The 16,374-nt window shown below is 33.9% G+C and overlaps 1 protein-coding gene across 1 annotated transcript; it reads left to right on the forward strand.

Annotated features, from left to right (window-relative positions):
* Nucleotides 1-378: 378 nt before the first annotated feature.
* LOC125187204 (lipase-like PAD4) lies at nt 379-5,721 on the forward strand. Its single transcript, XM_048083749.2, has 4 exons — nt 379-511; nt 600-900; nt 3,343-3,966; nt 4,766-5,721. Exons 1-4 carry the CDS (start codon nt 492-494, stop codon nt 5,561-5,563), a joined length of 1,743 nt encoding a protein of 580 aa, XP_047939706.1. The 5' UTR covers nt 379-491; the 3' UTR covers nt 5,564-5,721.
* The last annotated feature ends 10,653 nt before the right edge of the window (nt 5,722-16,374 follow it).

Here is a 16,374-nt window from a genome sequence, read left to right on the forward strand (position 1 = left end):
TTTCGATAACGGGAGAGTAGTAATGAGCTTTAGGGTTTAGGGTTTTGTATATACTACCAAAAAACATGTTTAATATTGTTATTACGTCATCTTTATTTTAGGGGTGAGCATTTCGGTTCAAACCAAACCAAATCAAATCGAACTAAGTACCTAAATTTAATTATAAACAATCTTTATTAATTCGTTTTTGATCATGAATGGTAGTGGATGTGAGAGTTTTTGATCATATATTCAGAAAACAAGTAAACTATGTGATGGTGAAATTAGTAGTATCTAGTTGGATGATTTATCACGCACACAATACAGTAGGTAGATACAGACAACATAAAATAGAAGTCATTGTCCTAGCTAGCCAAACATATTTATCATTTATCATTCTATAAATATAAAGAATGAAGAAAGCGACAGGTGCAAGCCAACCCACTTTGAAAAACATCCATTTGAATCGATTCAAAACTAGTCTCCCGAATTAAACAAGCCTTCAAAATTCAATGGCACCCGAAACTTCTCAGTAATTCTTTAATTTCTAATTTTGACTTTTTGGATAATTTTTTTTATTCTTGTGACCAAATAATGATATAGAGTCGATGTGGGTGCAGGTTCGAATCGTGTGAGATGCTGGGCGCGTTTCTAGCCTCGATCCCACTCGTGGAGGAGACATGGCGCCTGTGCTGCCGTGCGAACGCCGAGAGCTTTGCTATAAAAGCAGTGGGGAGGGTGTCGTACGTGGCGTTTTCGGGCGTGCAAGCGGTGGCGCGGTCCCAAGATATGGTGGAGTTGGATCAGAATGTTTTCGGCCCGTTTAGTCGTTGTTTGGAAGGCAAAGGGAAAATCATGGTTGATGCAGCCCTGCTCCAACTTTTCCTCTCCTTTTATGTCCGCCCTGATTTTAATCAAAAGGTTAGTGTTTCCTTAAATTTATTCATTTTTTTTAGATATAGGATTAAATTCGCAGACCTTAATTATATATTTTAGTACGGAGAGAATATGAATGTGTTTTTCTTACTTGTGTTAAAGATTAAAAGTAGAGACCTTAATTATATTTTATTTTGGAAAGCAGGTTTCTGAAATATTAATAAGTGGAACTTATAAATTGTTTAGTAGCTTATAAGCCATTACGAGCTACTCTCTCTCCGTTTTCTAATAATTGAGTCATTTTTCTATTTTGGAAAGTTCCCTCATACTTGAGTCATTTTCATATAAAGTAACTTTTTTTTTCTTTCTTAATTTACTTTCTCTTACTTTATTTTCTCTTCTTTATTCACTTTCTACTTTATTATCTCTACCTTTTCTCTCTCTTATTTTTTTTATCTATTTATTTAACACACTCAATATCATTTCCTTAAACTCTGTGTCCAAAAGTTTTGTCTCAACTACGAGGGAATGGATGGAGTATCTTTCAAACTAAACTCTTACAAGTATTACCCCATCCGTCTCAAGATAATTGGGGAATTTCTTTGGGTACGAGATTTAAGAAATTGATGTGTTAAAGGTTAAAGTAGAGATAATAAAGTAAAAGAGATGAAAAGAGAATAAATTATGAAAAAGAATGAAGATTTTGCAAAAAAACTAAAGAAATAACTCAACTAGCTTGGGATAACCCAAAAGTTAGTACTCCCTCCGTCCACAAATAATAGATCACTTTTGCCATTTTGGGACGTATACAAAAAATAGATCACTTTCTTAAAATGGAAAGTTTATCTCTCCTACTTTTTCCACTTTTTATTCCCTCTCATACTTTACTCACTTTTCCTTCCTTATCTCTCTTACTTTACCTAGTTTTTCTCTCTCTCTCTCTTACTTTACCAATTCTACATTAAAACCTGTGACATACACAAAGTGATCTAATTTTCGTGGACGGAGGGAGTATAACTTAACTAGCTTGACACGGGGGAGTACTAAGCTATGATAATAATTTTCAATAAATCATGCTATGATCCTTAATGCGTAAATCGCTTTTAGCTTATAAGTTCCTCTAAATATTTTGACAATTTATAATTTCATAAATTGTTGAAGTTTAAAATTTCTTACTTTATAAATTATCTAAGGTTATAAACTCTTTAAAACAGGTAAGCTAACCATGAATAAAAAGATTGACACAATTGAATTTCACATAATTAGTGGTTGATTTTCGAAGTGAGTCTTCCACCATAGAACCACTCAGCGTATTGCTCTCTATGGAGAATAGAGTCTTCGTGGTGTGACGTGAAAGTGAATTGAGTTCATATAAAATATAGTTTTATTTTAGTATTTTCATTTTTTTTATTAAAATTAGTTTATTTTTACATGAAATTTCGTAACACTTGTTACATTGTTACTAACTTACTGGAGTAGTTCTTTTTACATAATAAAATATTATATTTTATTAATTTGGTATTAAAAATATTTTTATCATCCTCAAATTAAATCTTTTATTTTTTAGGGGCATTAGTATTTTGGGTAATACTATAAGAAAATGTTTAAAATATGTGTAAGAAAATTCAGTCAATTTTGATACAATAGGATGCTACTACATGGAGTATAACTTTCCGCTCATCTCGGAAAGACATTTCAACATTTATGTTAGGTCGCATTTCAACATTAGCTTTCATGTTTATCGTGTCCCATTTTATTAGCGGCGATTGTATAGTGATCGAGGGGGCTGAAATGAATAGGAAAAATACATTTAATTACTTATTTAAACATTATATGTAGTAAAATATATGAAAGGATATTCTTCTCCTATTAAATTAAATATAATTACGTTATTAATTTGGTAAAAAATATTGTTGATAGCTAATTTTGTTTAGGAACCTTTAAATATTAACTAACATATTATTTAAGTCTAGAAACTATTTTACTTAATGGATCAAAAAGTTTTCAGGAACATATCCATGATCAATTTTAGCAATTATGAATTTGTGATTGAAGATTTGGGTGGCCTAAATTTTTTGTAGGATATTATCCATTTTGATTACTAGTTTTTTTTTTTAAATGAAATACTCACTTTTTTAACCCAAAAATGTCAAACTAGGTCTTATGTATCGTGTTTGATTTATCTGCAAACCAATCTTCCAATCTTTGTTAGGTTTGAGCACGATTTTAAGTACCGTATACATAAAATATTTATGTAAAAACATTATTAAATGTACACATAAAGAATCATTTTTATTGAAAACTAATCTTTATCATCTATGAACCAAGATTTATTAGCTATATATTGATTTTTAATTTATATAATAAGTATGCAAATGTGTGATCCGTTGCTAACTTTCTTAAGTTGCTAACTCGTCAATATAGTATATTAAAAATGTCAACATGATCACAGTGAAAATTATAATACGATGAATGTATGTAATGCAGATGTTGGAAGTGTTGAAGCAAAGCAAATCAGTGGTGTTTGGTGGTCACTCCCTCGGTGGCCCTATCGCTTCTCTCTCGGCCCTTTGGCTCCTCACCCACATCCGAACCGCCTCCCTGGCGCATCCCATATCCGTATTCTGCATCACCTTCGGCTCCCCTATGCTCGGCAATGGCCCATTCTCTCAAGCCATCATCCAAGAACGATGGGATGGCAATTTTTGCCACGTCGTGGCACCACACGACCTAGTTCCGAGGCTAGTCTCCATGATCAAGTTAGCCGATGGGGAGAAAACTCGATTAAGACTAGATAATGATCAAGATCAAGATCAAGAGAGATGTTCTAGTTATAGTCCTTTTGGAAACTACATGTTTTGTAGTGACAAAGGAGCAGTGTGCTTGGACAATGCAACGACTATCACTAGATTTCTCTATTCGACAATGGCGGCCACCACGTCTTCGCCTGCTTCGGGCGTGGAAGATCATCGCAAGTACGAGGATTATGTCGGGATGTTGTCTTATCAATACTTGAAGATGAGATGCTCGAGCGCCACAACTCACTGTGGCTCCAACAGCGAAGCAGGGATCGCCTTTGCATTGCAAACATTAGGCATATCTTCACATCAGGTTAGTACTCAATGTAACAAGTGTTACGAAATTTATGATTGAATAGAAAAGAAACATATACTCCGTACTACTTTTCAGTAAGAAAAAATAAAATTGAAAAAACTTTGTTTTTCTCTCTGTGCCAATAATCGACATTTGCATCTCATATTTATCAAACTCGACTTAAAAAAAATTAAGTAATACTACTACTCTACTATTGAAGTTCAATTTGTATACTGTTTTCTTAATATATAGAGATGAATATAAGAAAAATATTACCTGCAGGGATCAGCACGCGTAAAAGATAAATTCTACAGTATCAAACTTTACTAATTCAAACAACATATTTTTAAAAATCATACTCCCTCCGTCCCCTATTAGGAATCACTCTTTGACCGGGCACGGGTTTTAAGAAATGTAAAGAAAATTGGTTGAAAAAGTTAGTGGAATGTGGGATCCATTTTTTTATATTGGTTTTATAATAAAATGTGAGTGAATTGAGTTAGTGGAATGTGGGACCTACTTACCATTTATGGTAAAAATGAAGTGTGACTCTTAATTGGGGATGAACCGAAATAGAAAAATGTGACTCTTAATGGAGGACGGAGGGAGTAATTTATTTCACAAAATTACAAAAATACATCTTGTGAAGAGACCACCTCGCATCTCTTAGTACATAATACAAAAATTATCCTTCAAAATTAGTTCACTTCAATCTTCAATTATCAACTATTAATGCTTGAATCATTTTATGTTTTTTATTTGACTACTACTTCACCAATTTTGCACTAAAACCTTCGACGTTTACAAATTATCACAGGAACCAACCTACAGGGCAGCAACGACGTGGCTGGCAACTGCAAGACGGCTGGGATGGCCGCGAAGCCTGAACAACGCGAAGATGGCGGTTTCACTAGCTAAGATCAACCCCTTCAGAGCGGAGCTCGAGTGGTACAAGAAAATCTGCGACGACCAGTTAGGATACTACGACTCTTTCAAGACACGAGGCGCTTCCAGAAGAGAATTCAAAGTGAACATGAACCGGCTGCGCCTCGGGCGCTTCTGGGACCAGCTGATCGAGCAGATGGAGAGCAACCAGCTCACCCGCGACTTCCACAAGCTCCCCAAGTACGTCAACGCCTCCAACTTCTACAAGCTCCTCGTCGAGCCCCTGGAGATCGCGGAGTATTACAGGACGGGGAAGCACAGGGAGAAGGGGCACTACGTGGAGCACGGGAGGCAGAAGAGATTCAAGATATTCGACAAGTGGTGGGGCGATAAAGAAGAAACAACAACAACAACGACGACAACCACAAGAAGCAAGTACGCGTATCTGACACAGGACTCGTGCTTCTGGGCGAGGGTGGAGGAGGCCATATGCTTGATATACGACGTCGTTGGGGAGAGGGATGCAGGCAGGCGGGGGATGTTGTTGGATAAGATCGACAAGTTTGAGAGGTACGCGAGGGGGATGGTGGAGAGGATGGAGGTTTCTGTGGATGTTTTGCTAAAAAATTCGAGCTACAACTTGTTTAGAGATGAATGGAGAGAGCTTAGAGCTCAGTTGCAGACGTCGCCGTCTCATTTTCATCAGTTTCAGGATGGCATGGTTCAGTAAGATATATTCATTTTCACCAATACTACAAAATATTGGCCAACTCAATTCAACTACTTGTTTAATGTAACTTAACTGGTAGTATTACATACACTCAAGTATCTAGAAATTTTAATTTAGAGCGGGATAAATAAGAGAAATTTCAGAATTTGGTTTCGAAATTCGGGATTAAATTCGATGACTTTTCAGAATATGAGATCAAGGAATTTGAATTTTTAAGAAAAAGAATTTATTAGATTTTTCTCTTCTTTCACCCGAACACGAATCCGATCTGCTACCATCAAACCCGAACACGGAACGAACCCGACACAAATCTTTTAACGACACGAACTACCTTGGGTCAACACGACACGATAACATGTACATGACACGACTCTAACAACACGACCTGATAACATGGGTAGAACCCGATAACACAGCAAGAATCTGACAACAACTGCTCTTGATTAACAAAAGTTACAAAACATTGAATCAGATCATTAAAATTCTACTTAAAAATTTAAAATTTGATTACACAATCTAATTTGGTGAACAATAACACCAATAGATTCATAGCAATAACATCTAATAAAAAAATATACTCCCTCCGTCCGCGAATAAGAGTCCCGTTTTTCCATTTTAGTCCGTCCGTGAATAAGAGTCCGGGTTCACTTTTACTATAAATGATAATAGGGTCCCACCATCCACTAACTCATTCCACTCACATTTCATTTAAAACTAATATATACAAGTGAGGCTCTTATTCCACTAACTTTTTTCCATCCACTTTTCTTAACATTTCTTAAAACTCGTGCCGCCCATGAATGGGACTCCTAATGGTGGACGGAGGGAGTATCATTTTTAAAATATTAAAAATTAATAATAATATAATATTATTACTTAACGAGTAACACGAACATGATAAAAAAAAAATTGTGTTCTTAACGGGTCGACCCGATAAGGAAACGAACTCAATAAGCTTTGACCCAAATCCATTAATTTCGTGTCGGGTTATCGTGTCGTGCCAATATTTGCCAGCCCTAGTGAGTCTCATTATCCACTAACACTACTTTCACTACCATTCTCCTCATTTCTCTTACTTTACCAATTGAGTATTAATTCTCGTGTCATTTCAATTGTACATATTTTTATGGGATGGATGGAGTATATCGGGTTTGTTTGATAACAATGACATGAAAAAGCCCATTAGAAAATGGTCAACGGTTTGATTGAGAATATGATTATTGAGTTCCCATCATCTTATGTTTGATGGTTAGCAGTATATGGGCCACACTTAAAAACAGATGTTTGATACATTGATGGATGTGTTGACATGTATTATAATCTGACATTTTTACTCTCAAGTTTGATTTTTTTTTTTTACATGTTGATTTCCTCTTTGCAGCCCTAGAACATTTTGGAAACTACTGAAATTATCCTCCCCTTTCATTTCCTGCGTTACTCATAAAGCAGTGGCTATGTATAATTCTTATTGTGTTCAATGTGGCTTTGTACGGAGGAAATGAAAAGGGGAGGATAATTTCAGTAGTTTCCAAAATGTTCCAGGGCTGCAAAGAGGAAATCAACGTACATTACTTAATTAAAAAAAAAAATACATCATACTTAGCTAAAAAAAACTACTATTAGTATGTCTTGAATCCGTATAGTTTGCCGCTAGCCGAACGGGGGGTCTCGCTGTGACATGTTTCTGTTTTAGGCCATAATTTTGTATTGGTTTTAATTAGGGTTTCAAGAATTGAAAAAAATGCAAAAAATGCATAGATCGGGCTCGGGCGCGGGGCTGCAGTGGATGCCCAATCGATCGGGCTCGAGATCGGGACGACTGATCGTTGGTCGTCGTCGGGCGCACCCTGTAAGTTTTGTGTCTCACATATGTGACATGTGATAAAATCTTAAATAGAATTGGATTTTTAATATACTACGTTAACTTGGTATAAGACACATTTTTCCCTAATTAATTAGCTATCAATAGCTATTAATATAATGAGACGTTTTCCTAAATTATAATCATTCAATTAGGCATAATATATTCCCTAAATTAGTCATTAAGTTTGACTAAATATATGTTCCTATACTAATAAGGAAAAGGAGAATATATTAACATAATTATAATATATGTATATGTATTTGATTTAGTCATTAAGTGAAGGATTATTTGATTCCTTTGATTATAAATGACGCATATATATATATTTATGGTTTGATATATTATGGACTACAAAAATCAAATCAAATTGTTATGATCAATTATTTAATTTGATTTTGGTATTACTTGGTAAAAAAGAAACATCCTAATTAAATAGCCACTTTGATGGAAAGCGCTTTAACGTTTGATAATTAGGGTTTGTCCTCTCTCTGCCTATATATATAAGTGTGGTGATTCCATCAAATCACACACATTACAGAGAACACATAAACGAGGGAAAGAGAGAGAACAAATCCTTGGAGTTGGAGTTGCGCTACTACACCAAAGAAAGTCCGAGGAAGTTTTCCGTCTTCCCCAATCGCTTCCGCTATGGATCATAAAGGTAAGTTTTCGATCCATTATGTTTATGGTTACTACGTGAAATACATGATGTTCGAAGATCTTGCTTTATTTATATTCAATTATGTATTCTTGAATATATGATGATAAATAATGTCCAACATGTGGTATCAGAGCATGGTTGAAAACTCATGTATTTTCGTATTATTGAAAAACCATAATGTTTGAATTTTAATTTGAATAAATTATTGATTAACTTGAGAATCATGTTTGTGTATATTTGGTTCTCAGTTTACGGCTTTCGGTATTTTTCTTTCGTCAAGAAATTTACGGAATAGTAATTCAAATTGGTTGATTCAATTAGGCCATGCTTGGTATGATGGAATGGAATGGGGGAATGGAATGACATTCCTACCTCCATTCCATTCCTTTGCTTGGTAAATTTTTTCTTTAGGAATCACCATTCCATTCCACATGGGAATACTCATTCCATCCATTTAGCTAAGGAATGGTCATTCCATTCCATTTCATTTTCCTTTCTTCTTATTTTAAAATTTAACAAAATTATATAAATATTATTAATATTATATTTAAATTTAATATCATCTCAATTTTAGCATAAATTAAAATTTTAAAATTTTTAATAATTGAAAAAACACACACACACAACACACACAGCAAAATACACACACACACAGCAAAACACACACAACAACTCACACAGCACACACAACACACACACACAGAGCAAAACACACACACACACAACAACTCACACACAACACACACACAACAACTAACACACAACACACACACACAGCAACACACAACAACACACACACACACACACACAGCAACACACAACAACACACACACACACACACAACACACACACGCAGCAACACACACATCACACAGCACACACAACAACACATACACAGCAACAAATACGCACACACCACCACATATACACACACACACACATCAACATATACATACACCACATATGCACACACTCATTTACGTGTATCGTATAAATTTATATGATCCAAAATATTGACAAAAATATTTTTGAATAAATATTTTTTTATAGAATCAACATATTAATTATTCATATTTCATTACATTCCATTCATATATTATTTTGTAGTTACCAAGCATAGGAATGAAATCAGTCAAGGAATAACAATTCCATTCCATTTGTAAACCTTACATTCACCAAGCACAAGAATGGAATGGAATTGTCATTCCATTCCCACCTTCATTCTATTCCCATCTCCATTCCATTCCATTCCCTCCTCATTCCATTCCATCATATCAAGTATGGCCTTAGTTTATTACGTACGCAAATTTAATGAATCATATGACTACACGCTTATCAAATTGCACAATTATGTACTGATGGGATGTTATGTTAGAAAATTGTTTCTGCCTGAATATTTAATTTTATACCATGATTTATGAATTGTGTATTGTTCGGCTGTTTTCATAGAAAATTTGTTTCAGCATGAATATTTGATTTTGTTCACATAATTTTGACTGGACTTATATTCTTAATCACTTTATCAATTAAAGGTTATTTATTTTGTGTGATTATACTTTAAAATATATTCGCATGATGTAGTGTACATAAATGATTGTTATCTGATGCCTTTCAGAAATTTGTGTATGTTTTCTCTCAAATTTTAACTATATAGAAATTAATGTATTATTGATTATATTATGTTTATTTTGCAATCATCAAAGTGAGGCAAAATAGGGAGTCTATAATCAAACTCATATGAAAATTTGTTTAAGCAATTAATCTCTATATGTTCTTGATTATATTATGTTTATTTTGCAATCACCAAAGTGAGGTAAAATAATAAAAGTTTATAATCAAATTAAAAGAAAATATGCTTAAACAATTAATCACTATGCTTTCTTGATTATATTATGTTTATTTTACGATCACCAAAGTGAGGTAAAATAAGAAGAGTTTATAATCAAGTTGATATGAAAATCTATTTATGCAATTAATCATCATGCTTGTTGTGGCTATTCATTATCTAAAGGAAATAGTCTTTGCGACATAATGAACACTAATGGAGTTAATAATATAAATTGGTGTCGATTACCCAAAGGTAACGCCAATTTATTATTACTCAATTATTGAACTAAGATATGGATATTAAAAGCATGATTTTATTATTATATGAAGACTACTCAAAGGAGTTTTCATAATTGCCTCATGATATGGGTTTTCAAATTAATGTTCGTGTTTTTGTTCAAAGCTTTTATATGTGAGCATTCATCTTTTAATTGCTCCCATAATGTAAAAACATATTTTTTTAATAGTATGTTTATCTCAAACTTTCCCGCACTTAATGGAACTAACTTCTCTGAATGGAAAGAGAAACTTGAGTTCACTCTTGATGTAATGGACTTGGACTTAACACTGTTGAATGATAAGTCAATGATTTTATGATCAAAGTAGTTTGGCTGATTGTCCATAATGCTTGGGAAAAATCTAATAGGACTAAGTTTATAGTTCATTAGAATGGTCGTTGTAGATAAAGTTTCTCAATGATTGACATTGCAAAAGAATGTTTGCAGAATGTTGAGGATTGCATGCAATATAATGGTTCTCGGACTATGTACGAGCATGTGATGGGCATAAATAATATCTCTTCTAAGCTGAAATTAGGATTATAGGTGGATGGGGATTTCCTTGTCCAATTCACCCTAACTTCCTTACCTCCTTAATATGGACCATTCCAAATTGATTCACTATAAAAGATTAGTAGACTCTTAAAGAATTGGGAAACGTATTCTTAAAGAATTGGGAAACGTATTGGTCTAAGAGGAGCATAAGATGAAGAAGTATGGGATGGGTGCATCTCATGCTCACATTGCAACCGAAGGAGCGTCTAAAGGATAATATTCATTCGAATTTATCATTCTTATGGCATAAAGGAACTGGATCATATTTCTAGTGAAAGAATTAAGAGGCTTATAAAGGATAATATTCATTCCAATTTAGACTTTACAAGCATTACCGTTTGTGTGGATTGTATTAAATATAAACAAACCAAACACAATACTAAAAATGCCACAAGAAGAAATGAGCTTCTTAAAACTATACATACAGATATTTGCGGACCTTTTGATGTCTCGACTTTTGGTGGAGAAAAATATTTTTTCACCTTTATTGACGATTTTTTCGCGTTATGGATTTATTTATTGCAAGAAAAATCTAAGGCACAGTTGAACATTTTATGACTGAGGTTGAAAGGCAATTAAATAGAAAGGTGAAAATTATTCGATCTGATAGATGTGGTGAATTTTATGGTCGTACCACTAAAATAAGTCAATTACATGGACCTTTTGCCAAATATTTAGAAAAGCATGTCATTTATGCTATGCCAAGTACGTCTCAGCAGAATGATGTTGCTGAGAGACGAAACCGAACTCTCATGGAAATGGTTAGAAGTATGATAATTCTACCTTACCCATAACGTTGTGAATTTATGCTCTTAGAACCGCTATTTATGTATTAAACCGGGTTTCTAGTAAGGTTGTACCAAAGACTCTATTATGAACTTTGGACAGGTAGAAAACCCAGTTTGCAACACCTTCATGTTTGGGGCTGTTCAGCGGAAACTAGAGTATACTCTTCGCAAGAAAAGAAAAAATGGATTTTAGACAATTATTGGTTATTTTATGGGTTACCAGAAAAATCCAAAGGGTATAGGTTTTATTGTCCTAATGATATCATGAGAATTGTGGAAACTGGAAATATATGATTCTTTGAGAATGGTGAGATCAGTGGGAGTTTTAACACTCATAATGCGGTCATTAATGAAATAAGGGTATAACCTTCTTCCCTCATTTCCTCAAGAATTAAGTGTGCCAAATATTGTTGAACAGCCTAACAATATTTGAATGACCAACCACTTAATGATGATGCCAAAGTCATTGAACATGGGTGTGGAAAAAAAACATCTACAGAAGTGCCATTAAGGCTTTTCTACAAAATTGAAGGTTGGGTATTTCTGATGACTGTGGCTAATATCTCCAAGAATCCGAATGTAATATAGGAATACATAACGATCCAGTTTCATATTCACTAGCCATTAAGTGTAATAATTCTAATAAATGGATTGGTGCACGATAGAAGAGTTAAAATCTATGGATTAAAGTCTGGGACCTTGTCGAATTACCCGATAAACAAAAGTGTATTGGGTGTAATTGGGTCTTCAAGACCAAATTCGACATAAATGGTTTAATCTAACGATTTAAAGCCAGACTTGTTGCCAAAGGTTATACTCAGAAAAGATAGCATTAATTATAAAGAGACTTTCTCAAGTATCGAAGAAGGACTCACTTAGAATCATTTTGGAACTTGTAGCCCATTTCGACTTGGAACTACATCAAATGGATGTGAAAAACTACTTTTCTAAATGACGATTTGTAAGAAGAAGTCTACATGAAACAACCTGAAGACTTCATTAAGAAATGGAATGAAATTTTTAGTCTGCAAACTTAAGACATCAATTTATGGACTGAAACAAGCTTCTCGACAATGGTATTTTAAATTCCATGACACTATTACTGCTTTTGGTTTTAAAGAAAACACTGTTGATCGGTGTATATACCTCAAGGTTAGTGGGAGCAAGTTCATATTTTTGGTTTTGTATGTTGATGATATATTGCTTGCTAATAGTGACATTGGATTACTACATGACACTAAAATTATCTCTCTAAAAATTTCAACATAAAAGATATGTGTGAGACATCCTATGTCATAGGATAGAAATATCCTGTGATTAATCACGTGGACTCTTGGATTGTCTCATAAAAGCTACATAGATCGAATCTTTTAGAGAGATACGGCATGAGTGCATGTTCTCCAAGTGTTGTTCCAATTCATAAAGGTGACAAATTCAGTTTGAATCAATGTCCAAAAACTGAATTAGAACGTAAGATGAAAAATATTCCTTATGCATTTATTGTGGGAAGTTTGATGTGTGCTTAAGTCTGTACTAGACCAGACATCAACTTTACAGTTGGAATGCTAGGCTGTTACCAAAGTAACCCTGGTGTTGAACATTGGAGAACTGCAAAGATAATAATGAGATACTTAAAGGGAACAAAAGATTTTATGCTCACATTACGGAAATCTGATCAACTAGAAATTATTGGATTTCCATTAAAGCTAAATTTATGGTTTGCTTTGAAGCATTAATGATTGCAAAATTTTATTTCAGGCCTTGGTATTGTCTCCTCAATATCCAAGCCGTTGAAATTATATTTTGATGATAGTGCAATCGTATCTTTCTGTAAGTATGGCAAGTATTCAAGGAGCTAAACACATGGAATTAAAGTTTCTTGTCGTGAAAGATGGAGTTTGGGAACAAAGAATATCTATATAATATATAAGCATACATCTTATGGTTGCTGATCCATTGACTAAGGCGTTACCGCCTAAGACATTTATGGAATAAGTTAACATAATGGGTCTTGGGTATGGAAACGTCTAACCTTTATGTTTCCATGTTGGTTTAGACACTTAAGTTATAGATATTTTGAATTTAATAAAGTTGTTTCTACTTTTCCTGCATATACTTATTATTTGAAATGCATATATACGTTTTTAGTATTAATGCAGGAGGTCTTGAAATAAGACAATTACGAACGCGGGGTCACTTATAGATTATATTAGAGTGGATATTGGTAGTCTCTCTAATATAATACTTATGTTTGCCAATAATGAAAGTATTTATAAAAGTACAATATTATGCACGCCTTATGTTTATTATGTCTATTTTAATGTGGCTCTGTCACGTGTGACAAGTGGGAGAATAAAAAACTTTGTGTCCCACATGTTCGCCAAGTGGGAGAATGTAAGTTTTGTGTCTAACATATGTGACATGTGATAGAATCTTAAATAGAATTGGATTTTTAATATTGTCACACCTCAACCCTTATGACGTATGCACTTACTATAAATAAATTCTATATATTAAATAAATTAACTCACGCTTCAAGTACATATTTCAAACATTCTAAATTGTAGTGGGACCCTCTCACCACTCTATATACTATATATTTATCTACATGCAAAAAATGATGAGGAGGAGAAGGTTTCCAAAACGCGTCAGCCGCCGACCCTGATAACATATGGAGTTCCTATGACTCACGTTGACAAAAAGGTTCACTGATATCTTATTCCTGAAAAATATTAGTGGTTTATATGAGCCACAACTCAGTGCATATAAACCTTACCTTTAATTTCACACACAAATATCAAACACATTATTTCACCAACATATATCACCAGATAAATATCGTAAACAATTTCATATTCATATGCATATGCCTCTCCATTCTTTTCATTATTCTATGACAGATCAAGCCTGGTATCTGCCCGGGATTTCCATTGTATACGACCCGTAGGTCCCTTATATTTATTTGACCTTTCCACGAAGGCCCCTCTTTGATTTGACCTTTCCACCAAGGTCCCTCTTTGCTCTTTGTATTGAACCGTAGGTCTATTATCATTGTATATGACCCGTAGGTCTTTTGCCATTGTATATCAGATGCAGAGCAAGACTGTCACATATCCTCTTTAATCCCATGATTCAAATGATTCCAATATGATACATCAAACATATCTATTGTACCAATTACATAACCATACATTCCATCAATTAATTCCAATACTATAGATAAACATATCCATTGCACAAATCACATATCCACATCACATTTCACCATCAATATCAAATAACACATAACCATTTAGTCTCCTATCATATAATTCAAATATTCACTCCAATTTAACACAGATCAATCAATCACATAAAATATGTAAAATTAAAAGTGTGATTTATACACACCTGGCTAAGATAGATAATCTGGTAGAGCTCTTGTTCATATTTCTCGACCTATAGCCCTTGATCCTTGAGAAAATATTTTATCCCTCGTTTTCTTTTCTCCCTGCTGCCTCCTTTTTCTTTTTACGAAGAAACTCTACTAATTTAAATTGATTCACCATCTAACAAACTTAATAATAAAATATTTAATATCTCACACTTTCTTATGAAATACACTAATCACTTAGGGAGGCAACTATGAGACACGTTTGTAACCACATGTCACCATTATGAAATTCCTCTTTTGTTTTCTTTTACATTTGTCAAAGTATATCACTAGTTTTATATTTCTATGCATTCTACCTGTATTCATACATTTTCTAGTGAACTACATCCACACAATTATACATTTACACATACGGAAATATTTATATATATTTATATACCAAGCACATTAACTCTATGAAATTAGAGGATTGCGTACATACTCTATGTGATTCATTAGCCAAAACTAACATGTAATATCTATACATACTATATTTTGCGTAACATATTTATATAACTTGTACTACTAAGCTTAATATAAAATAAACTTGTCCCAAAATAGTAATACAAATATAGAATTATACAAAATGATGCATGTTTTGGGTCAGGGATATCACAATTCTTCCCCCCTTTAAGAATTTTGTCCGCAAAATTCAGTTCTCTCTAAGTAAATATACTCAAAGAAATTGCTAACCCGTAAATAGATGTGGATAATTCTTTTTCATCTTTCCTTCGCAATTGTTTCATTTGGCGGTCCACTATATTGACCGGTTCTTTTATATAACTCAAATAAACACATAATCATGCATATTCGATGTAGATTCGATTGTTACCTCATAATCCATTATTGGATTGACGTTGCTAGCTACACCACCCGAAGATCCTTGGTTTATCGACCACGAATCTTCCAACCTATTCCCTTGTCCTTGATTCTCCATCCATGTGGGCGGATCTCGAAGAACCAAATAAAAGTGATATAAGATCTAGGGAAAACCAACACAAACACGAAATTGTCTTGATCTAATCCTATGAATTAGGATAGAACAAGAACAAAAACCAAAACCCTAATCTCCCTCGTGCAAAGGCACGAAAACCGAGGCAAGAGGAGAGAGAGAGCGCCGGTTATGGCGGCTAGGGTTAGGGTTTGTGATGTGTGGAGTGCTTACTAGGGTTTCCCATCTCTACACTATTTATAAGCATGGACTTGTTGGGCTAGGATGGGGATCCATGGAATGACTTAAATGTTGGGCTTACCCATTAGATAAATTACTAATTAAATCAAATGACCCATGATTTAATATATTATCAATGGAATATTATTTTGTTCCACTAAAGAATAATATTGCACTCCCACTTAAATCACCAAATTACAAATAACTTGGATCCATTTTATTTTATAATATTTCCCGCGTTTAAGATTATCTTGA

Source organism: Salvia hispanica, chromosome 5, assembly GCF_029641045.1.
Source record: "Salvia hispanica isolate PSC_SH4W2 chromosome 5, Shi_PSC_v1, whole genome shotgun sequence".
Classification (NCBI taxonomy): Eukaryota; Viridiplantae; Streptophyta; class Magnoliopsida; order Lamiales; family Lamiaceae; genus Salvia; species Salvia hispanica.

What these genes read in the sequence shown, in the direction of transcription:
- LOC125187204 (XM_048083749.2), top strand. Translation starts at nt 492, where the DNA reads ATGGCACCCGAAACTTCTCA. An exon ending in ATGGCACCCGAAACTTCTCA is followed by an intron (nt 512 to 599) that starts GTAATTCTTTAA and finishes ATGTGGGTGCAG; the next exon opens with GTTCGAATCGTGTGAGATGC. An exon ending in GCCCTGATTTTAATCAAAAG is followed by an intron (nt 901 to 3,342) that starts GTTAGTGTTTCC and finishes TATGTAATGCAG; the next exon opens with ATGTTGGAAGTGTTGAAGCA.